General features: G+C 40.7%; 1 protein-coding gene across 1 annotated transcript in view; it reads right to left on the bottom strand.

Moving 5' to 3' along the window:
• The window catches only part of syt7b (synaptotagmin VIIb), a 48960-nt gene that overhangs the window by 5133 nt on the left and 17952 nt on the right, over nt 1-25875 (bottom strand). The window contains exons 6-8 of the mRNA XM_070832006.1: nt 23719-24066; nt 19075-19197; nt 4422-4542 (exon numbers count right to left, since the gene is read on the bottom strand). Coding sequence (XP_070688107.1) covers nt 4422-4542; nt 19075-19197; nt 23719-24066 — 592 coding nt within the window. The remainder of the gene's footprint in view (nt 1-4421; nt 4543-19074; nt 19198-23718; nt 24067-25875) is intronic.

The raw sequence follows: 25875 nt of genomic DNA, 5'->3' as shown, positions 1-25875 counted from the left end.
AAAGTATAAAAAAACTTCTCAAAAATGAGCCATGTTGGCCTTTCGGATATGTTCCTCCATTACAATAAACATGGGTAGTGTAGTCTTTTTTCAGTAAATCCCACATACACCGTCCTGCTGCTGTAGGCACTAGCTCACAAAATGTGTATCAAGCTGAAAATAGTCCGCAATAAATGTCCTATTTACTCTTGTTAGCCAAAAGCTACAGTGCCGTGCTGTTTTAGGAAATTACTTTGCATTCTTTTTTGAATGAAAGTATATACTCCCAACCAGGTTTTAAAGATTTTAAGATCAGATGGAGAACTTGCTGGTCTTGGTCTTTTCATGGGATTTTTTTTTTGACAATAACAAAAAATCTTTTACACAAATAAAGCACTTACAAAATCTGAAAATGTGTGGATGTGTGATGACAAAGAGGCAAATACACATTCACACCGCTCTATCCACGGCTCTGTGAGCATGATAAAAAAAAAAAAACAGAAACCAGTGTCAGAGGACATCCCGATAAAAACCATGTGACCCCGACAGAGCCCCCATCCACCCTGCGCCAAGCCCCATCACCTGAGATGCCTGAGTGGACTGGATGTACAGTGGGTACGGAAAGTATTCAGACCCCTTCACTTTTTCCACATTTTGTTATGTTACAGCCTTATTCCAAAATGGATTAAATTCTTTTTTTTCCTCATCAATCTACACACAATACCCCATAATGACAAAGTGAAAAAAGTTTTTTAGAAATTTTTGCAAATGTATTAAAAATAAAAAACTGAAATATCACATGTACATAAGTATTCACACCCTTTGCTATGACACTCAAAACTGAGCTCAGGTGCATCCTGTTTCCACTGATCATCCTTGAGATGTTTCTACAACTTGACTGGAGTCCACCTGTCGTGAATTCAATTGATTGGACTTGATTGATTGCACACACCTGTCTATATAAGGTCCCACAGCTGACAGTGCATGTCAGAGCAGAAACCAAGCCATGAAGTCAAAGGAATTGTCTGTAGACCTCCGAGACAGGATTGTATCGAGGCACAGATCTGGGGAAGGGTACAGAAGCATTTCTGCAGCATTGAAGGTCCCGAAGAGCACAGTGGCCTCCATCATTTGTAAATGGAAGAAGTTCAGAACCACCAGGACTCTTCCTAGAGCTGGCCGCCCGTCCAAACTGAGCAATCGGGGGAGAAGGGCCTTGGTCAGGGAGGTGACCAAGAACCCGATGGTCACTCTGACAGAGCTCCAGCGTTACTCTGAGGAAATGGGAGAACCTTTCAGAAGGACAACCATCTCTGCAGCACTCCACCAATCAGGCCTTTATGATAGAGTGGCCAGCCTCTCCTCAGTAAAAGGCACATGACAGCCCGCTTGGAGTTTACCAAAAGGCACCTAAACAACTCTCAGACCATAAGAAACAAGATTCTCTGGTCTGATGAAACCAAGATAGAACTATTTGGCCTGAATGCTAAGCGTCACGTCTGGAGGAAACCAGGCACCGCTCATCACCTGGCAAATACCATCCCTACACTGAAGCATGGTGGTGGCAGCATCATGCTGTGGGGATGTTTTTCAGCGGCAGGAACTGGGAGACTAGTCAGGATAGAGGGAAAGATGAATGCAGCAAAGTACAGAGACATCCTGGATGAAAACCTGATCCAGAGCGCTCAGGATCTCAGACTGGGGCGACAGTTCACCTTCCAACAGGACAACGACCCGAAGCACACAGCCAAGATAACGAAGGAGTGGCTTCGGGACAAGTCTGTGAATGTCCTTGAGTGGCCCAGCCAGAGCCCAGACTTGAACCCCATTGAACATCTCTGGAAAGACCTGAAAATAGCTGTGCTCCCCATCTAACCTGACAGAGCTTGAGAGGATCTGCAGAGAAGAATGGGAAAAACATCCCAAATGCAGGTGTGCCAAGCTTGTAGCATCATACCCAAGAAGACTTGAGGCTGTAATCGCTGCCAAAGGTGCCTCAACAAAGTACTGAATAAAGGGTGTGAATACTTATGTACAGATGATATTTCAGTTTTTTATTTTTAATACATTTGCAAATATTTCTAAAAAACTTTTTTCACTTTGTCATTATGGGGTATTGTGTGTAGATTGATGAGGAAAAAAAAGAATTTAATCCATTTTGGAATAAGGCTGTAACATAACAAAATGTGGAAAAAGTGAAGGGGTCTGAATACTTTCCGTACCCACTGTATATGTACTCTGATGTTCAGTGCCATTTTTCAGCATCTGTTTTTTCCGAGTATAGTCTGTGGTATAAAGTCTGCCATTGCCTTTCCTACAGCAGCACAAGTGGCTCAAAAGTGCTGGATGGGTATTTTCAGCATGAAAGGAGGGTTGTGTAATATATAGATGCCTTTGGCAAAACTGCCCAGAATGAGTATTATCATTAAGCACCACCACTGTGAATTCCTCAGACACACCATGAGACCCACATAATTACACACTGCTCTTGCCCGACTCTGCCATATTCTCCCAGCACCCACAGCACTGCGTGTTCTTTCAGAGCTAATTACCGAACCTCGTTGAATATGGCGCATGTCTCCTCCCCTCCCACCGTCTCACTTCAGGGTGATTACTGTATTTTTCAGTTTGCTGCATACTGTACGGCAAAAACTAACTGCGATGCTCTACAGGTGGGTGTTCTGAGTGGGATGAAGACAGTACTTTTTGAGTGATGAAAGACTTAGGAAACACTTCTCATTGGACTTCGCTCAATTGAGCTGAAGTGTGTAGGCTTTCTTTTCTCACTGTCTTCTCCAGAACCAACACAATGTATTACACTAGGGAGGTAGACAAATTAATCAAAACACCTTGTGCAAAATGGCTTTAATAATTCTGGTTTATCATAATTTTAGTCTTATATCTGTAGCTTTGGCTATCATTTTATTCTATTAGTTATGAAAACAAAACATTGCACTCACCAAGCTAATAACTGTGATCTGATAGGTAAGTCAGGTCAAAGTTAAACCAGGAGGTCGGTCTGTAAATAGCGATGGATGTTTACAATGGACAGTTTTGGGAATAATTTTTTCTCTTACAAGTAATTTTGCCTTAAAACCCATGTGATTTACTGAATGCTATTGTTTTTCACGTTACTAGATCTCAGCAGGTAAAATGAGTATTATCAAAGTATTATTAAAGTATTGTTACTGATAAAAGTGATGGCCAAAACAACTCTAAAATGATCTAAGTTGCAACAAAGTGGAGCACTGACATTCTAACCTAATCACAATCACAAATGCTCCTATAAAGGTGGATCATTTTAACTGCAGTGCCAGTTATCAGGACCCATCACCTATAAATCAGCACTTGCACCACCAATTTGATATCAGTTTTTGAAGCTACTTAACTGCACCCACCACAATCACCAGAGCACAAACTGTACATTCGTTTGACAGAACAATCTCCATTCGAGGTCCACCTACTTGCTTATTCTGGAGCTTTCAACCATATCTTAAAAGATCTTCATCAGCAGATTAAGCTGCTCAGAATCATTGAAGTTGAAAAATATGCAATTCAGTCAAAGACATGTCAAGGTTTTGGCCATTTAAAAAAAAAAAAAAAAGGTAACATAGTTTGATTTTGCAGAAAAGGCTCTGTGAATATAAATCAACAATCCCAAAATAAACCTTTTAAGGAACATCCTCAGGCAGTGCAGGGAGCATTTGGCATGAGTGTATTAGCAGAGTATCAGTGATAAGTGTAAGGTTATAATGGTCGCGCTGTACACGGGCATTAATATGATTCAATGCTACCTGCCATGTTACTGTAAATGAGCCAGTGAAACAGCTGATGCCAATGCAACCATGACTTCAGCGTTCTGCTTGAATTGATGCCTCTTTTCCGTGAAAATTGAGCAAACTTCATCTGTTGATAAAGAACTTGTGCTACAGTGAGTAAGTGGCCCTTGAATGGAGAGTGTTTTGTCAATTGCTGTTTACAAGGTCAATAATTGATTGTCAAACTGTACATTCAGACTGCATACAAGTTAAAAACAAAGCAACACAAACATAACGAATATAGCATATAGGAGGCTTATATATACTGCTTGAAGTCAGAAATATAGCAGTACTTGCAATAGTGATTAATTACTAATAACTATCCTATTTTGATGTTTTTACATTATTTCGTCTACCCCCGTGACTCATCTTCTACTTCCTTGTCTCAAGGCCTGCATGTAACTTTCACATTAGATTAGGACAGATGATCTGGAAGCATCATTTGAGTCTTTCAGCCATCTCATTTATTATGATTTAAAAGGCTTTGCTGACAGCGTCCTCCTTCTCTCAATATAGATGAGCACAGCAATGCAGAAAACAGCCAGACCACGGGTGAGTCAGTGGTGTGTCAATACAATGTGTCTCTCAGGGCTACTGATATACGGTGTTGATATTGTGCGTTACCATGAGCATGTCACTGGTGACCGAGTTGGCCAAGTCAGAGGAAGAGTTGGCATCGTGGCGGCGTCCGGTCTCATCTGGGGTCTGACCTCTGGGGCTGCTGCCTGGTTTGTTACCCGGAGTCCTGTTAAAATGGGTACAAACACACACACAGACATTTGCATAAACATGCTCATATTCAGTGCTGGTGTCCCCACACTTTTTTGTACTTTCAATCTTGAGGTTTGTCATGGCTTGGACCTGGTCCTTCAGTTCCAATAAAGGGAATGTTCAAGCTCCAGCATACAATATTTTAGATAGATGTTTGCTTATGAGTTTCTGGCAACCTTTTTGGGGAAGGTCCTGCCCCTGTGAACAAGGACAAGTCAAACACTAACTGGAAAATCAATCGCAAGCAAGGCCCTATGGCCCGACATCAGTACCCAACATCTTCAATACTTCTGCAGCTGAATGAAAGCACCCTGTTCCTAAAATGTTGTAGAAACCTTCCAAAAAAAAATGGAGACTGTTGTGTGAGACTAATGAGGGAGAGATACAGCTTGCAGGGTGAGGGTTATGTGACAGAGGGAGGCAGCTGAAAGCGCAAGTAGGCTACTTTTCGGTAGATATTCTTAGTTGGGCTGTTTGTTCTCCAAGAACATAACCAACAGAAGAGCACCCAACACAATGGTCCATCCATCCATCCATCCATCCATCCAGGGAGCTGGAGCCAATCCCAGCTGACTGGGCGAGAGGTGGGGACAACACAATGGTTCTTGATGAATTTGTGAAACTTTCTACAGCAATGTAAAAAACACTAGTTCAATATTGGTTCAGCAATTTTGGTAAATATTTCTCTTAATTCTAAATATGTTTAACTTAGCTTAGCATTAAGACAACTACCTTGGCTCTGTTCAAAGGTAACAAACTCGGCTTGCCAGTACCTTTAAAGCTAACTAATTAGCTGGCAGACTAGAGACTTGGATTCTCCACTGTTTGCCTGGAAACTACTGTTTCCTAACTGTTTCCACTCTCTGTGGTGGCAGTAGCTTCATATTTACCACACAAACATAAGAACATAGAGTCATATCTTTTCATTTTACTCTTGGTAAGAAAGTGAGTAAGCTACAGGGTGCTCACTCACTGGGTACTTGGATCGAATTGTTCACCAGCTACATGTGAGTGTAGCCTCACTGCCGTGGACTGCAACAGTATTGAATTTGATAAAGATACAAAGAGTCTTCTGGAAAAAGAATCTTGCTATGTTTGAGTATAATTAGAGCAAACAAAGCCCCAAGCTAAACATACACTAATGTGAAATTTTCTCCATCACCAGCTGTCACGTCTCAAACTCTGAGGATTGTTCATGCGCAAAACTATGTCATCAACCAACGCCAACTTTACAGTATGAGACCTTCAGAAACAAACAATAATAGATCTGACTGATAATCCTCTTAAAAGAAAGAGAAAAAGAAAATACTATAATTAGAGGAGTAAAAATTGCTCCTGGTTCATATTATGTAACAATTTGGTGAACTGGGAGAATACAAAGATCTGATACCAGTCTAGGCATATTGACAAATAAGACAAATGAGCTCTTATCGCTGCGAGAGACACGACCCAGAGAGAAAAAACAGAAATAGTCAGGGAGACAGAAATAGAGAGTGAGGGAGCAGGTGAGCTGTAAAACACAAAGGTAAAAACAGAAGTGAGATTAGAAGAAGGTATTGTGGGGAAGATGATCCGAGAAGGTAAGATAAATTTGAAGACTTATCTGTGCACAGAGGTTGAGAAAAAGTGAAGGAGAGGATTTGTCTTTGTTAAGACCTGGAGGATTAATAGAATGAACAGTGTGAGGTTACCGACTCAAATTACTGTGAGACAGAGAGACACACACACAATAACACACACAAGAATTAGCTGGGAGAGAAACTGAGGAGAGCAAGGGAGACGATAAAAGCCTGGAAACAAAACAAACCAGATTTGGTTTGGGTAAAGAGTCGGATGCTCTAAAACAGAGAGAGGAAGCAAACTGACACGTTACATGGGCAAGCAAAATAGAAGGAGGCTGGAGAAGGAGGGGTGAGAGACAGACAGGGATGGTACAGCAAAGAGACAAGCGAGAGTGAAAAAAAGAAACAGAGAGAGGAGGCGAAAAGTATATGGTGTGGAAGGGCAAAAAAAAAAAAAGAATTGACTCATCACTCTGCGTTCATTTCCTGTGATCTGCAGGTCAGAGCCCCAACAATGCAGTGTAGATTTAATTCAATACGCAATGGTTTCTGTTTCAGAGGCTTGCCAAATACAGCTTACTATTTTATGTATCTGCTGAAAAAAACATCTGAGACATTATTTCTCAGGTCAGACTGCTGTATGCAGAGAAAGCATGTTCAATTCTAGCCTCTAATATCAGTCCCTAACAGATCAGGGAACAATGTGTTGACTTTAAAATAATTACATAACACATCGCAGTCACACACATCACACCTGGCTGTCACTGCCATGACTCCCACCTGTGGTCTCTGTTTTCAGGGACCCACTGTTTTACCCATTTTAGGCCCTTCGCTAAAAAAGCAATAATCTTTGTATTATAGCAACACAACACTTAAGATAATTTGTTCTTTTTCCAAGCAATCTGAAAGAACCAATATTGCGAAGTTTATTGTTTTTATTGTCTATTATGTTATCATTGTGTGTGTATGTCCATGAATTGAATTATTATGATGATTCTGTTTCTTGCAGGAATACTTGTGAATTTGTCTAATTAGCTTGTCTACATTAACACTAACAGGATCTTTGCCCACAGAGTTATAATGGGTCTTTCATCATATTAGTCTTAATGATGCTGCTTTTGGGAAATGGGACTGTGATCAGTTGGTTAAAAAGGTGTCCAACTAGGTTCAGAGTGGAACAAAAAGAGTTTCTGAGCGGAATTTATTACATTAGCAAGAACAAAAGAGTAGACAGAAAAGAATAGACATAGAATAGAGATTGTTGTTTTTTCCTAAGTGTTCTTCATTCAGAGAATCTCAGACGGATTCAGTTTTCTGGATAGAAATTAAAGACTTGAATGAACATAGAAAATGTCAGGGTCAAAACATCCAGCCTGTATTTTCAATTTATCAACTACGAAATGAAAATCAATGTTCAGATGCTCATAACCTTAAAATAAGTGAGTTTTCAAACATACGGTATATCTAAAACAAATGGTAGGGACTGGTTTGAAAACTGTTCTCATCGTAATTCTGATCCTCTGACATTTGAGTGTCAGTTGCCACTTTAAATCTAAATTGTGCTTTTAGTGCGTGAAAATGTAAAATTAACTTTATCCTCTGCATTGTTATGCCTGCTTGGTTGTTTATCTTCCAGGTAACCTTTATGGCACAACAGCGCTCACCTTCACTTTTAAAGCGTTATTTATAAAAAGCTCTTAGGATGAGGATGCATTGTGTCATATGTGTCCCTCTATCCCCCTACTCCCCTCTCCAGCTCAGCAACACGGATGATTCTTTAGATGCATTCCTCACTTTGACTATAGAGCACATAATATATACCTGTCAGCTGAGTCTCTACCAAAGAGTCTATAAATGCTTACTTGTAGGAGGGGATCGCTCAGTGACAGCCCATTGAACCCTAGTAAATCAACACCCAACACACAAGACAGAGACCACATTACTCTTGAGAAATCAACCTTACATAAACACAGCCGGGAATTTTCTCCATTATTTACAATGGAGATCTGCATTTCATTCTACTGTGTCACTGTGAATATTTGGCTATAAATCATCGCTGCCATGCAGAGCACAAGCAATACCATAACACAGCACATATGACTGTTGTTGTTAATGCAGCCTTGCATATACCACCCTTTCTAAGCTGTCTGCCTTTGTAGCACTTGCATTGTAAATGCTGCACATTTATGCAGTTGCATCAAAAAAAAAAGTTTGTGGGACAATAAACGAACAGAGCAGATACTGTAGTCTAAATCTTTCCTTTCAATCCAACTTGAGACACGCAGACACACAATTAGGTGTTCAGCGGGCAGACAGACATGGCAGTTAACCAGGCGATCCGAACACGACATTTGTCAAAAAGTAGAAAATGAAAGCTGGAGAGAGGGTTTTATTACAGTAATAGTACCCTCACTTCAGGCTGACGACCTAATTTATCATCTAAAAACATAACACGTGTACATTTCACTTCATAGTCAGTGTCAACTCGTAAATTTATCTGACAGAAGGTAAAGCCACAAATATGAAGCAGCCAAATAATGTGAAAATAAATCCTACTGATTGCTTGTTACAGTCATGACATCATATGTCATATTCTAAGAGAAGTAAAGAATTCATAAGAGGAAACTCACACACTTCCCATTTTAGTGTGCGAGAAGTGTTCGAATTTTAGTTGGGTGTTCTGCCTAAAAAAAGGCAAAATACATTTATTTCCTCAAAACAATTCCTTACTTTTAATTAGGCAGATCTTTTTTCTGTCTTACTTTTCCCTCCTGCCTTGTTGATCTTCTTGCAGCTATGCAAGTGCAGTCGTCTCTTTGTTTTTTTTTGCACTCCGCTGGAGTGCTGCCTTTTCCTGAATATATTTTGGGGAAACAGAAACATGTAATAATACACTTGTTTCATCAAAACCTAAAGGACTATCGGACAAGTACAGCTATGGTGTTTGCTTTCATAGTCACCACAGATTAACGTATGGTTACATAAAAAGCAAATAAAGACCTGCTGTTGCACAGAATGACCTCAAATCACACGACAACGGCCGGAGGACGTGGAGCAATTGGGTGTGGTAGTGAGGTGAGTTCATCCATGCGTGTAAATATACATTTACTCACTGTCGAACACACAGACACACACACACACATATACATAGGCAGCAGCACGGCACTAGGGCTGCATAATATCACAACCAGACATGATAACATCCTCAAATTAGCATTATGTCCAGATATATAAGGAAAATGATGAGACGTGTTGCAGAAATACTCCTGAGGAAACAAGCGGAGAAATTCCACTCTTTCCGCTCGATTAATTCTCACTAAAACCATGTGAATTCTACATACTGCAGTTATTTTGACTGACTTACGAAACCAGAAATAAAACAAACGTTTTTTTGCAATCATCAGAAAATAAAACTTAGTTCACATGCATCATGTCATGGGGATAAACTCTGAAATTTGCCCAAACAGAAGGACAAATATCTGTAGCTGTAAGCTGTAAGCGACTATCTCGTGTAAAACACAACACCGGTTACATAATTCATTCTTTGGAGGTTGTTGTAACCATGACTACTGAAATGTGTGCTCCCACTTAAGGTTGTACTCACTACCATCATGTATTTTACACGGGGTTGCTGTAACCATGGTAACAGGAGCCTTCAAAAGAGGGCAGTAAAATCCAAGGAAGCTCCACAGAGAGGGGCATATATTGAAAATAGCAAAAAGCCCACAGGGCAAAGGGACCAAACATTCAGAGAGCCTTTGAAACGCACTCCTGGAACACACTCTTTGACTTCCCTCATACCTACACTTCTTCAACCTCCTGTGACCCTGCAAACACACTGCAACACATAACACTGGGTATGAGTGAGCTCATGCTGAAAATGGCTGATTCACAAATGCCGAAAAAAAAGAAAAGAAAAATACAGAACAACCTCCAGCCATGATACTCAAAACAACAGGCAACGACTTTCTCATCATACTGAAACGAGCTCTGATCTCTCCCCTCACTTTTTCAACAGTAAGGAAATGCAAATGAACTACCCGCACGTCTATAAAGCAGAACTAATGAGCAGACACACATGTAATCCTCCTGGAGGTTGAGGGCAATGTCCCCGGAGAATGACCACTTCGATCAGACGCAGTGAAACTCAAAACCCCGACTTTTGACCTTATGGCCTCAATCTGGGACTGAGTTGTAAGCCATCTTCTGCGTAATTGGACAAAGCAGGTTGTTACCTCCCAGGGGACGATGCAGAGACGTCTTATCTCCTCCTATTTCACGTGTGTGTTGTCTGTTGGCGACTGTGTTTAGCACTGATTAAGAAAGGCTGAATAAATGAAAAGTACATGCTTCATTCACCCAGCTTTGATAAAGGTATGTCATGTATATGATTACAGGAAGAGCGACTGAATCAGGAAAAAAAAATAAAAAATACATTCAACGTAGCAGGCAGAGCAATTTGTGTCTTTACACACCTGTCATAACCAAATCTTTGCTCTTTGTGACCATAATGTCTCGCTGCATGCCTCTCCTCGTAGCTGAGACACAGCAAAGTAATGGCATGTCTGTTCTGCAAGCAAATCTAGCAGCCATCTGTTTGCTTAGAATCTTGACAGCACAATATGAAGCAGACGTGGAGTTTTTGTTTTCTAAATATAACAAGTATGAGGTGTGAGAACTGATGGGAATGAAAACAATATCAAATGCTTCCAAATAGAATATTTAGCAGAATCAGTCTACAATTATGCGTTCGAAGCGCTTCACCACATTATTACGTTCATATGTGCTTATGTTTCACTTTAACTATAGTATTTTATTAGGTCTTTTTTAGTTATTTGACAAATAACCTCTTGACCTGTTAGCACAGTGCAATGAGACAACCCCATCTCTCAGAAATGATGTTTATACATTATATTGATATATACATATTCATGTTTATATATATTTACAACAACAAATTGATTTTTTGCTCTCAGCGTAGTGTAACACATGTAAGACAGTTAGAAAACAAAGACAGACTTATTTTACACCTACACCCTACGCCCAGGCTAACTCAGGACACAGAGCCATGGTTCCATGGTAACAGTGAGTGACACCAGCTGACCAACGGCACCAAATGACAAACAACGAAAGAAAAATGTGCATGGCTCGTAATTTGTGGTTTGTCAACAATATTGGTGAGGGACTTTTGATTGATTTGATTTTTACTCATAAACAATGCGAGCCCAACCCTCTTGTGGCCCCTGTCGGGTCTGTGGGTGACACTGCTCCAAACTCTGGCAGCGACAAATGGCTGTTGCATCTGAGCAGTGCATCGGCTAAAAAACATACTTTACTGCGATTATGGGGATCTGATGCTGTTTCTTGTTTTGAGATGTGGCTGAGAGAGCTGGGCGAGATTCCCCATCTGGAGGAGATTAGATTCAACACTGTAGGAAAGAGGAGAGTGTTTGATAAGGCACGGGGACCAGTGTTAGACATCTACGGGATCTGACGGAGGATGAGGGTGTGGGATGGAGGATCAACAATATTAATCCTGTAACAGCTGCATATTTAAGTAGTTTTACACACTTTTTGCTTTCATTGTTTGTTCTCTTGTTTTCTAACATGAGTCATGCTTTTTGAATACCTCACCCATTGATGTGTACAAAATCCACCAAATAATTATAACTGCTCTTTTATGCTGCTATAATGTAGTTATTAGGGGAAATATGGATAAATAAAATAGCTTTTATGTACCAATATCGACTGTATCAAACAATACTCTGCAATAGAAATATTCTTTTAAAAAAGCAACACTGTGGAACAAGTAACAAGACAGGAAAGAGTTTTCGTGTTGGAAATATACAGCAGTCGTTTTTGTTTGCCTGAAGAAATTTTCCTGAGCCCAACTGACAGGCAGAAATACTGAGCTCTGCCAAATTAAGAAGCCACGACATCTCAGGTCTGCTTCAGCTCCAGTAAGCTACTGGAAGTTTTTGTTATTGTTACACTATTTCCTGAATTTTCACAGTTAACTATCCTTGTTAGTGCTCCTCCACTAGGGAGGAGCAAATATTTTCTGTTGGGATGAACGGTGCTGAGCGCTTTGACGCAGCTGCTCAGTCAATCGTATTTCTAACTTTAAAAAAAAGTCTTAATTTAGTCCTAACCTAGCAGTCACAGGCGGCTTTAAGTGTCTGACTATTAGTTCGATCTAAGCCAGTCTTTATGAAATCACCCTCAGGTCTCCAGAATCAAAGACCCTGATATCCTCCCTATGACTCATGTGTAGTAAAAATGCAACACTTCCTTCAGTGGAAAAACATTGCCAGTGAACATAACCTGGGCAGCAGGAACATTTCTCGTCCAAATAAATTAGTAGTTAGTGGTACAGAGAGGCAATTTATAACAGCCAGGAATGAATGAGAAGATGCTTCACTCTGTGCGTGTAGAATTTAATAAAAAATTATTATATATGCTTATAATTTAAAAGTCCACTGTGTACAATGTTACTAAATACAGATCAACCAGAGAAGAAGTAGAGAAAGTGGATCAGAGGGCTCATTTGAAAAAGCTATTTTTGTTGGTATATTACCCTCTATCAAATTTAGCTATCATTCTCTGGAAGTCATACCAAAATAATTGAGCTAACCTGCCCTAGGATATGAGATAAGTTATAAAGTGACAAAGTTTTATTACATTTATTTTCATAGCTGTCTTCATGTGAGAGACCAATATGAAACAATAGACATTTTTCATTTTGGTGAATTAAACAAGCGAGAAATACCGCTGAGACTGGGTGTATAAAGCATTAAAACTGTGGTGTGTATGCAAAACATTTGGAGCCAAACCTTAAATGTTAACACTTGCAACTAGCGTAGGCACTTAAAGGTCAAACAGGGAGGTTAGAGAAAGCTCATGGGTGTTTGAGCAAATATACTGTATACATGAACACTGTCCACAAGGGAAACTCATTCCTTTTTCCAACGTTCAGCAATGAAGCAGATTTATCAGAGTCTGGCCGAGCTGACAGTCATCTACGTTGACAGAGGAGCACTGCTGTGACATCATCCCGTCACAAGGCCAGTAAACACCCTCAGGAAAGGGTGGATTAGTGAATAAGAAAGGAAAAGGAGAAAGAGAAGGAGAGAAACTGGCATAAGAGCACTGCACCTATTGAACCTTTTTTTTTCTTATTTTGGCAATTAAATAAAGAGTGGAGGAGAGATTGATAGAGTAGGCAGAGGTGGAGAGGGAATGAAGGAGAGATGAGGAGACAAAGTCTTATTGCGAAAGAAAATGAGGGCTACGGAGGGTGGAGAGGATATTGATGAGGGGATGGGGAGAGGAATGGGAAGCAGAGGTAGAGGGAGGGGAAAGTGGATGGACGGGTGAGAACATGAGGGATGAGGGTTACCAGCAGGGCCTGAATAGGAAGTGTGTCTCCATAAACATACTGTATCTGGGTCTTGCTGATCATACACTAGCCCCAGGAGACCATGAAACGCAATATAGGTCCCATGTCCCATGATGGATGAGGCCCGGGCTCCAATGTCAGCCCACTCAGCGCTCCCCACCAACAGGGACAAATCACTTGGCCACTGCCCCCCTCGACACGCAGGCTAATACAACTAATGGAGCCATCTACAGTGTTCAGCTGGCTCGATGCTCTTTGAATAGACTTCTGCTGCCTCATTCTTCAGATTTATCCACTGGGAGTGGCTGTTTTTGTAAATCACACTGTGCATAAATAACCTGCAGTGATGTCATAAGCTTCTCAAAATTAGAGATAAAAGACAATAACATTTGTTGAATGACTCCCTGAGCAGTTTTTTTTTTTTTTTTTCTCCTTCCACCACTCACTGTCACCTTCGCTGTGACGTCCTTCTCACTTTCCTTTCATGGCCTCTCTTAAATCAGCTCCCTGCTTGTATCCAGAAGCAGCAACCAGGGAAATGGTGAATGAGCTCCACACTTAGATCTGACAGGTTTTTTAAAAAGATGCCTCGTTTGTGCTGACCTACATCGCTTTTTTTCCCCCCAATCATCTCTCCTCCCTAGCCACTGCCGGCTCCAGAGGCTGCCAAGGGGACCAGTGGCCGGCCTGAAGAGTCATTAGGATGCTTGACTCACTGTGATTGCTGGCTCAGACATACAATTGAAAAAGTCAGATATGCCAGTTGATAAAGGGTGGCAACAACTTCCTGGTTGATTAATACTGTACAGTTTGGCATTGTGCAACTCAGCGTTTGCAGTATAGCGTTCCCACCGTCGTGATTGGAACTGTGATCCTCACCCAGGCTCTCCGTACCAACAAAGTACACTCCCAAAGTCTGAATAACAGCACACATCAAATTTAATTCCCTGTTGAGCTTTAAATGTTTATCTCTAAATAACAGCCAACTAAAATGTTTCTGATCACATTTTGGGTGAAAATATCCAAAATTCGCTCCCTGCACACTTTCATCACTTTCGGTAATCATGTTAAAAGGGGTGTTCAGTGTCAGTGGAAGCTTTTAACACAGTACTGACATATCATCTTTTAAAGATATTATTACGCATGTGTTAGCAAACAGTTACTTATTTACACATCCAGCCACAATGGAGGAATATCAGCATTTATTTGTAGTTATGTTTCTGGCTACCTGATGTAAATATCAGTAAATGTACATTCTCCGTTTAGCTTTGTTTTTGGTCTCCACCAACTCTTAAGGGAAACGTGGCTATTTAGCTTCTCATTCTGGCTGTTAAGCCTTTGGAAACCTATTTCTCTAATAGTTTTTGTGACATTTTTCAAAGATCTATATTTTCAAAGTTAATGTCTGTGTGGAGTTTGCATGTTCTCCCCGTGCTTGCGTGGGTTTTCTCCGGGCACTCCGGCTTCCTCCCACAGCCTCAAGACATGCAGGTTAATTGGTGACTCTAAATTGCCCGTAGGAGTGAATGTGAATGGTTGTCTGACTCTGTGTCGGCCCTGTGATTGACTGGCGACCAGTCCAGGGTGTACCCCGCCTCTCACCCAAAGTCAGCTGTGATTGGCTCCAGCCCCCAGCGACCCTGAAGGATAAGCAGTATAGACAATGGATGAATTTCTGTGAGGTTTGTCTCTTTCATTCCCACGAGAGCCTCTTGGTTCTCAAGCACACATTTCTTGCGGTAACATGGTGCATATTTCTCATTTAAAGGTTATGAATGGTCAACCACACTGAAAGCACTTAAATCACAGAAGGATTATATTATAGACCAAATACTGAGAGTGGTCCACAATCTGCTATTTGAACGTCCCATCATTGACAGTCTGTGTGGGCACAGTGTATTCTTGGCTTCTACTGAATGGACGCAGGCTCTGATATGCTCCATTTCAGGAACTGTTGCAGCTTTTACAAAGTCAATGTTTAGAGTGGAGGTTGTCCAGGGCCAGTAAACTCTTTTGAGTTTATTCATATTTATTTCCCTGTTGCATCTCTATGTGTGGTGAATCTCTGAGCTCATTAAGATGCAGCTCCTCGATGCAACAACAGCTTTCTGAGATGATTATAACACAAACAGCTTCAGAGCTTCCATCAATGTTATCTGCAGGTGGGTGATTATGTCCAGTACATTGCATGGCTTCAGCAAGTCTACCACAGTGACCCAAACTGGCTTACATAACAAGAAGCCCCACATAAGAGATTAGAGGACATTTCACTTAACACAGCGGGAGAAAATACTGGCTTTGTCTGTAGATAACAGATCAGTGAGAAACTAAATCTGTCCTTTGACAATAATATAATTAACTATAATCACAGCTGCATTTGGTGTCTTATGGGATTTTATCTCTAAGATGTAATAAGTACAAGACAGATTTTGTAGGCAACGGCTAGAACTGCTGCTGCTCCAAATCACAGATGAACATTAAACCTTTCACATAACACTGCGCACCGGTGCTGACGAACTCTGCAAATGTATTCAGGGATGATTTTACCGTCACATCACCCTCACCTGTATGCATGCAAGTTCAGCTGTCATTGACTGAAACAGGCTCCTCTGCAAGTATTTGGATTTAGGTTTTAAATGAGTGACAGTTGGTAAAAATAGATCATATCTCCCTGTTATGTTGGGATGAGTGCTTCTCAGCGTCTGCTTGCACACCACATCAGTGTCTGCCTGTGTATCGCTTCTTATTCACAAACAAGCAATCTGAGATGTCAAGTCATGCATCTCTTCATTTATGTAAGCATATTTTCCTTTGAACACGGAAAACAATTGGACTGTTTTATGAGATAATTATGATTCCTGACTTCCCCAACAGCTGTGATGTAGATCAGTGACTACCGCCTTAATTCTGAAAACACATTTAAGCTGCGCTAATCTATATTTTTACAATAAAAGTGGATCAAATGCTCTACCAAGTTTTTTAGCCTTTTTTAGCACATTGTTTTGGTTTTCCACAAAGTTAATGTTTTTGTTCAGTCTCACTACTTTCATTCCAGCAGCAGCAGGCAGCTGTTTTTAGTGATAAATCTCTGATAAACACATTGTACACTACCTGCACAGCACCAGACAAAGTTAGCAACTAGCTGGTGAAAACACTGGGACATTTAGCACCTAAATATCCATACATTTTTTACAGGAGTTGGTGGAGACAAAAACAGAGCAAAAAAAATTAAAAATAAACCAAAACATAACGTTGCTAATGTGTTCATTGCTTATTGCTTGCTCTACTGCCACCAAGTGGGAGTTATTGCAGCTTTAATGTCTAAATATCTAAAAGCAGTTGAATAAGAGCAGGGTGCTGCTTGGTCCGCTTGTTTACTGTCCATATTTAGAAAAACTGTCTGAACAAATATAGATCTGACCTAATACACAGCATACACAGCTTTGCTTTTATCCTATTATTTCTCTATTATTTGATTTGGTGTTTGCGGATATTTGTGCTCTTGGCTGTGTTTGATTTCATTAATAAACCAACAGAATCTCAAACCTCAATGGGAGTGTCTATTTTTATCTTGTAGCATATTTCTCTAGAAAGCAGAGAGCAAAGGTTTCCCACTCCTTCTGTCTCTCTTTCACTGTCTGACAGTGTCTTGTCTTGTCACATATATTCTTGGCCCGATCATCCTGTTCCATCGTTCTCAGTCCGCTGGGCTCCATGAAAACGGCCAGGAGCCTGCCAGCAGATGGGTGCAGGGAGCTTACGGGGTAGCTACAGAGACAGAGAGATGAGAGAGACGGACAGAGATGATGATGGAGAGCTGTTATTAGTTGTGGAAGGACACTAGACGACTTGGCCCACGCGACCCCTCAGGGTAGAGGCTCACTGGCTGGCTGTGATTAGAGTTAGGTGCTTGACAGACCTCCAGACAGTGGGAGGGAGAGAGGATGATCGGGGGGACAAGCAGTTAGCTGGTCCTCATCCCCTGACTGACCCTTAGACATTTTAAATTAAACTCTGAAGGCATAAAAACGATCATAATTGCTGCAATAACATCAAAACCACCAAGCCATCAAGACAAATGTACCTTTCCAAAGATATGCTCTTTTCTTCCAAGACAGACTGCTATTTTTCATCAGCTGAAAATTCATAGATGACCTAGTTAGAACAGCACACTTGAATGCACTGCAGAGAGGTTTTGAGAAAACTGTACAATTTAAGAATTTATGAAAAAAACACAACCGTCAACAAAGGTCTACGTTGTTAAGTGGGACAATACCCAGTTTCATGCTCATCCTACTAGTGTCAAAACAGTGGGTTAAGCACTTTATTCATTCTGGTATAATAAGATGGCAGCCTGTTTAGTCCTTTGTTCACTAGCGGAGAGATTGTGTAAGTTTCTGACAGCTGCTCTGAGATCACTGGTAGATGAGAGGTTAGCATATTTTTAGACAAGTGTTTCATGTGAGGAACCTTGCCTCTTAATAATGAAGGTGCCCTTCTCCTGTGCCTACGACTCACAGATCAAACAGTGAAGAGCTGCAGACAAGCAGACTTACAAAGGTCTAGATGAACACAGAGGACATGGCATAAAGGAACAAGAGGACCCAAAATGTGAAGCTGGAAAGAAACTGAAGTGATATGCAGAAAAAAAGATTGAGAAAACATAAAGTTGAACACAAGAGCAAAAGGATAACAAACAGAGAGAAAATTACTGAGCCAGAGTTAGTTCAGTGCTGGAAGTGAAAGAACAACATGGTTAGAGGTAGGCATTATTTAATTATAACAGTATCAAGCAGGGACATAGCTATACCACTGAGAAGACCAAGGTCATGTCCTTTGTATTGTTTCTGGCAGTGTGGGGGGGTTTAATGGCCTGAAGAGGAGTTTACATATAATTACACCAACATTATACATGATGAAGGGTGAATGTGATTGTATTTTTTAACTATTCTAATTCAATTGTTTCTGGGAAGAAACAATAAAATTAAATCAAAATCAGGGGAAAAAATTAGGCTAGTTGATCAAGGTTTTGGACTCATGATATCAGTATTTCTAAAAATCCTGGCTAGAGCCCTGGCACCAAGCCGTTAATATTATGTGAATAAAGCATTTTATAACATTTTAATGCTTTAACTAGTCATTTTGAAACATTTGTTAAAAAGTCCTTTTCCTTTGAAACACATTGAGCAAAGGCGAAAAGTAGTAGAGATGCATCCCAGACGCTAAAACGCTTTCATAATAATCCAGTGATTAGAATAAACAGCACTTTAAGCAGCTAAGATTTATGATTCGATTTATTTTTGTGTAACATTAAAATGACTTCACCATTTAAGATCGTGAAGTAGTGATCTTTCAGGTCATCCTACATTGTGGACCCACATGTTAACACAACAGAGATAAAAAGTCCTGCGGCACTTTAAATTGCACGTTGTTACATCATAACATACTTCTCCCCTTTGAGAGACAGCAACCCTAGCAAATTGTTTTATTTTTGTGCCTTACTAATCACATTCCTCACATCATCTCTCTCTCTTTCTCTCATTACCTCTTTTCGGGTGTGGTGTCGTTTTCTTTGTTTGCTGGCGCTTCCTGTAGATCTGGGAGGTTGGCAAAGTCATCCTGTTCGGCCAGCCCGATTGCTAGAGACAGAACAACCATCTTCCCCTCACTGGACACACAGACAAACAAGGCATCACAGACCACAAAGGCATGTGGAAAAATAGGCACAGGGACACACACACACACACAAACACACACAGACATAAACAAAAATAAACACACAAACAGGAAATGACAGCAACACAGCAGCACACACAGCACACATCCATGTGATGCACAAAGAGAGAATGGGGGAGAGGTTGTTTCATTTTAACAAATGCTCAGTCGACACTTTATATTTCAGTGCATCTCAACCAGACTTGTGTGCTATGGAGTGAGTTGAGAATACATTACATTACACTTTAGTAATCTATTACATACATTACTTGCCAATTTGTACACCAAGTACTTAACTGTTTTTCTTATAGGCAACAAAATCTGATGTTTCCCATGTTTAAAATGCGATAATGTTAATATCATTCAACTTTAACAAGGAAAGCATTATATTTTGTTGGTTTATTGTGCACAACAAAGTGTTGCATCTACAAACCACAACCCACGCAGACAACTTACAGTGTGTGGTTTTGTCACTGCATGACAAATCTGTTGTTTTGCACCAAAATTACCTCTGACGTGCATATTTTAACATTAATATACATCAAGTGAAGACGTTAAAGGCAACGAGCAAGTATGAAAATAAACGTTTAAGTAATTTTCATTTTCTGGTGGGTGGATTCACATTATGACAGGACATAATCCGTCATCATCAGTGATGTCTTTTACACAAATAATCAATGCACAACCCTTACATGTCTGAAAACCATTTTTCTTTACCTCTATTAGTACATTAGAGTCCATTAGAGGTTAGAAGAAAATAGAACTGTTGTTACTGGAAGAAGATCTGAACACTTTTTTTTCTTGACCAGTCTCTTAACCAACTCTGCGGGGTTAGGCTCTATTAAAAGCCATCCAGCCTTTGAATCACTACAAAGTCTTGTTCTCACATTGTGGTTTAATGCGTAGGGCCCATGATTACTTCATGTACTGTATGATGTAGCATTAGCATGCGCAGTTTCTACTGCAGAAACTGATGATTTTGGTGCCAATTTATTTGCACCACACTGTGTTGATTCTTCCCTTAGTTCTTTAACACTGGCACGCTGTTGCATGGATATTAGGGGACCCCATACATTGCTAATATCTATAATTTTATAGCAAAACGTGTCTAATTAAAACTCAGGGGATGATAAAAGTGATATTCATCTTGGACCTGTTATGTTCTTGTAATTCGTTACAATACATGAAGTTATATGATATATCAGTGTACAGTGAATGTTCTTACAAGCACAGTTATGGATTCAGTTTCTTGTGTTTGGGAGTATTTTTCTGAATCCGCTCTTGATTTGGTAGTCATATAAATATGTTTGACTAAAATGGGCATTATCAGCAGAAAGGCTGACAACCACTGATGCCTCCGAGGCTTTATCATCTTCTGGTATCCGTTTCCTAGAAGAATGTGTAAAATGTGTAAAAATAGAAAAGCAGAAAAGCCTGAAAGAAGTACTTGGGTCATTTCTGAGAAGAAATGGAGGTAATTGAAATGACATGCAGAAAAAAAAAAAAAGAAAAAAAACATAAGGAAAAAGAGAAAATAATCCATGAAAATTGAGGTGGCCTCAACAAAAACCTGCAACAAAGAGGAATCACGTTGATTTTCAGCTGTTATTCTCCTTCTCAACATGCCCGAAGTCATGTAAATTACATTTTACTGAAGTATGCTGCACTGTGAATACGAGACACCATGCAAATAGTGACCTTAACGAATGAACCTCTGCCCACAACTAACCTTGTAACTCAAAAGGCACAAAACAACAACCCACATGTAGGCACATATTGTACACTATTATGGCTTCTCATACTTTTCTCTCTGCTTCCACCATGTTTTTCTCCTCATTGTACAGCATCTAACAAAGTGTGCTGACCCAAGGACAACCTTTATGTACCATATATTTTCCTTACTGCGGCAAACCGTTAAAAGGCAATTGCAACATGATTTAGCATTCCTTATCATCAGCTCGTTTAGTGTGATTTTATATTTCGATTTTGTAGATTAGTAGCTGTCTCTTTGTTCTGAATGTTGGCTTGACCGGGTTGAATAAATGAATGACAGAAGGTGGGCCCTAATGTCATCACAGGGAAAGATTATAATAAGAAATGGTTCTTGTAGCACTCCTGAGACATGCAAACATGAAACTCCATGTTGATATATATTTTAAAAACGATCATCTTCCTTACAGTTCTGATTTATTTTCCTAGCTTGCGGGCACTTTCTGTGGTGCATTCCCTCCTTAACAAGACACTGTTCGTTGAAGCCATATCGACAGCAAGAGGAACACATTTGCACTTAAGAGACAGAAGACCACTGGGGATGTGTAAACAGTAACAACATGATGCTCGTCAATAAGGTGAATGGATTTGTATGGATGACCAAAAAAGACACGCGCACTCCAACCGGAGGGCGCTGGAATCATTACCACCCACACCAGCCCTATTGATCTGAAATGAAAGCGGGGCAGCTCAGTTGCCACGCTGTGTGACAGGCGTGGACACACGTGGAAGGTGAAACTGCTGCATTTGGTTGTTCATACCCCGCTGATCACAAACGCATGCTATTTCCCACTCCCCACAGTATGTTTTACCCCCAGGGTCAACAACTGACGTGTTTGGTCCAGTGAGATTCATGAGGACAGGGGCAATGGGCGATGCCACCTCCCTATATATGTGCCCAGCCTTATTTGAATGATGATTCACATGGGCAGGGAGGCCACTGCCCTGGAGACACTGTTAATGGGTAGACACGCAAAAAGTACAGGAGTGTAGATCTGTGTGAGTGTCTGTGTTCATGGTCAGGAGGGGTTTACGTGATGCTGCTTTGTGGAGCATATCATCTGTAATCTATCATTCAAGTCAAGCGGAGGAGGGGACCTCTTCGTGCTCAGTATTTCAAACAATCGGTAGCCTTCGCACAGCAGAAGCCATTGTACTACGTCGTGGATGCGTTGGGAAATTGCTGGTGTTATAGAAACTGTAATGATCTTAAATTAACTGTAAGGCAAAACAATATTTTTTCTTTTGAGCTTCAGGTTATCTTGGAAAAATATTTATCATGACAGATGGATCAAATTTATGATAGTTAAAGTGACAATACTCTAACTACAGCTTGTTCAACTATTATGTCCAATTTAATATTGTTTAAACACAGAATCTCCATTTAAGGATTGGTATTTTAACATTTTTCCAATGCTGCCCAGCTGTTCAAGCTGTTTTATACCTCCTCCACAGTGATGGTGATAAATCATCACTGTTGTGTTCCCATGAATCTTGACACAAAAGATCCACATTGAGGGGAATAACCTTACAACAGTCCCTCAGCGTTCAGTTCAGTTCAGTTCATGTATGCATACTGTGATGCTGCACACATGCAGCAAATTCATACATTCATGAGTGCTCATTGGATAATTTAAAAGTTCCTTGGTATTCATAATATATACAACACACTTACTCAAATATATGACAATATTCACTTTATATCTACACCTCAGTCCTGTTAGTTAGTTAGTTTTTAATATAAGAGCGCGCGCACACAAACAAATATATACACAAGAACGCACAATGACAAACAAATGTAAACAAGGACTGAAAGCCCTTCCAAAACCACTATGCTGCATAATCACAGAGGTTATAGTGTGCCGGAGAGAAGACAATATGAGCTACTAATGAGGGACGCTTTAACATTACTAGCTATTAATGTGCATGATGTAGAAAAATCTGACACATACATCAACATCAACATCACTTACTATACCCTGCACAATGATCATAGTGAACTAGAAGCAGCACCTCTGACACGGTCGCAACTAAATTTCAGCATCCAAAGTATTTTGCAGGACTATTACAAAAGATTGCGTCAGATTTTTGGAGACACTGAAGTTTCATTCAACAGCTGTCCAAGAAATGAAGGTAGAATCCTTTCACAGGCTTTAGGCTTGTTTGTGCTGCTGTTGAGTTTTATCGTTTTATACTGAGAGGTGTTTCTAATACTTTGCCCAATAAAGGAGGTGGGCAAAGCATTAGAAACACCTCTCAGTGCAACTCAATACAATTCAACGGCACCACAAAGCAGTGGTAGCAACTTCTACTGAGCAGTTCACTCAAGTGTTGTACTGAAAAACAATTTTGAGTAAATTTGTGCTTTGTGGAGCCACTTTGCTGGATCTAAATACCTCTTCAGACATTGCCACAAACCACAGTGCAGCCTCCAAAATGACAACAAAGTCGAATCTCTCGAAAATAGTTTCAACAAAACCTTATTGTTGTGTTTGACTGCAACTACTAAACTGCCAGGTGAGTATTTTGGCATGACCTGAAAATCTAAACATTAGAACAGCAGTATAGCACATACAGTATAGTCACAGTGGTATGCACACTGTATCACATAATATGAGCAGAATTCATTTAACGGTTTCATTTTTAGTAGTGTCTCCTTCCAAGCTTTTTTGATGCAGCGAGTACAAAACATCATGGCACTTACAAGAATGACTTGACGTCCAGCCCTCTGTGGCGGATCTGCTCCACCATGTGATCCCAGCTGCCAGGATTTGACCTTGATCGGCCTGCCCCTGTTCCTCTGTACCGGGAGGCTCCAGCCGGACTCCCCCGGACCCCACGCGGACCCCCACGGTGGCCCCCGCCGCCTGGGCCTGTGTGCAGCTGGCCCAGGCTTTGAGAAGTGACTGGGGGGTCATTAGGGCCCGGTGGGGGCTGGTGAGTGAGGGGCTGTTGGAGGCTCTGCTGCCGGACCAGAGGCCGAGGGCGTGCCACAGCCGAGGACGGGATGTGCTCCAGGGTGGAGGCGGACGAGAGGGAAGCGTCCCCAAAACTGAGCAGACACATGGGTGCACCGAGGAAAGAGATGGATACAACAAGGAAGACATCGATGTTAGAGATAACATGAGGGATACAGGACAGGGCACGTCGTTTTGAAAAGATTTAGAAAAGATGAAAGGATTAAATAAAATTGGAAACACACAATCATGTTGATAATCAAAAGGAAAGCATAAGGATAAAAAATGGCAAAAACATATATAGATACAGCACAGATTGAAATGTGGGAGCATAGTGTTTGCAGTGAATATCAAAGGGAGAGCGGATCAAGAGAGAACAAATAACAAAGAAGATCAGTGAAGGAGGGAGAGAGAGAAGGAAGAAAAAGAAGAACAGAGTTGTTAAAAACTTTAGATTACTGTTAAACATCTGTGTAGAATTTCAATCCAACGCTGTCTGACAGTGTATGAGTACGTGGATGGGCTGGCATGCAATGCATCAACATTCAATAATTCTTCTCTAGACTGGTGTCAAAACAAACCTCTGCCTAAGCGGAATTAAATTCAAGCTGAAGTTAATCTATCACAAAGTATACTTGATAAATTGTTTCTGTACATTACATCTTCCCCTAATTAGCCTTGACCTGCTTCTACATTCTTGCTTTGTTGCCTCTTGCTCCCACTAGTCTGTCTCTAAGGTCCTGTCTGCTCCTGCTATATTTCCAATCCCACTCTCCCCTTTACCGTTGTGCCTCTGCGCTCAACTGCTCTCCGTCCCCTTCTGTCCATTCATCTTTTCTACACCCTCAGCCCTGACATCAATCTTTCTCCACACCACCTCCAATCACTGTTCTTTAAGTCTGCTCTCTAATTACCGCTCTGCTACTCTTACAATCATGTAATAGCGCTCCACTCCTTATCCTCCCTTCAATCACTGCCCTGCCTGATAACTGTAAGCTTGTGCTAAATAGCTCTGTCTGAAGCTAATGCTGTGAGGGAGGATTTACTGCGTGGACTTGAGTTGTGTTAGCTGTGCTCTTTAGTATTAACTCGGCTCTAACTCTGCTGGAGAGCCAGGAGACAAGCCCCCTGAGGAGCAGAGCATTGCTGGATCAAGTAAATACAAGACAGAGCTCGTAAACATGCACTCATGCGCGCACGCTCTCCCTCTCTCTCACACACGCACACAAATTCAAACATTGCACGGCATTAGGTCTTTCCTGAGGATAGGCTTTGATGAGAATGTTTATTTGCTTGCGCATAATATCTTAACGGAATAAATGTTAATTAATGTGTTAAAGTCGTTTGCTGGATTTTCGTTGAGCAGAAATGCTAAAGAGTTGCGAAGTGAGAAGAGATAGAATAAAGGTCTTGTTTATTTTCTATATAGACCGCGTTAGGCAACTGTTAGTTGGAGCACTTCCCAGGCTTGGATGAAACAACTATTTGAATCATCCGTGCAAAAGAGAAGCAACTGCATTCAAAAAACATCTGGTTCTTTAGTAAAATGTCAAAAGGTACAAGCCTGTGTACATAAAAACCTAGAGAAGTTAACCACGACTCCCAAGTTGCATTTCAATAAGAAATATCCAATCAGGAAGCTTGAAACATTTATGTGTACAGCTTCCAGTAAGTGGAAGCAGAGGACTACTTTTCTTAAAAATATGGCAAACTATTCTTCAGTTTGAATCAGGTCAGTTGGATTTTCCATCAATTTTGGATGACTTCGGCAACCGTGGCTCAGCTCCCAAAAGCAACAACAAAGTGTTTTGAATTTGCTACATTTCTGATTCGTGACTCTGACCGGCTCCTTCTCCATAGCAACTGCAGCTGAGGCTTATGGCTAGTGTAGTGTTTACAGCCGT

The sequence above is a fragment of the Pempheris klunzingeri genome, chromosome 1, assembly GCF_042242105.1.
Source record: "Pempheris klunzingeri isolate RE-2024b chromosome 1, fPemKlu1.hap1, whole genome shotgun sequence".
NCBI classification, from domain to species: domain Eukaryota; kingdom Metazoa; phylum Chordata; class Actinopteri; order Acropomatiformes; family Pempheridae; genus Pempheris; species Pempheris klunzingeri.
This window is presented reverse-complemented; position numbering and strand designations above follow the sequence as displayed.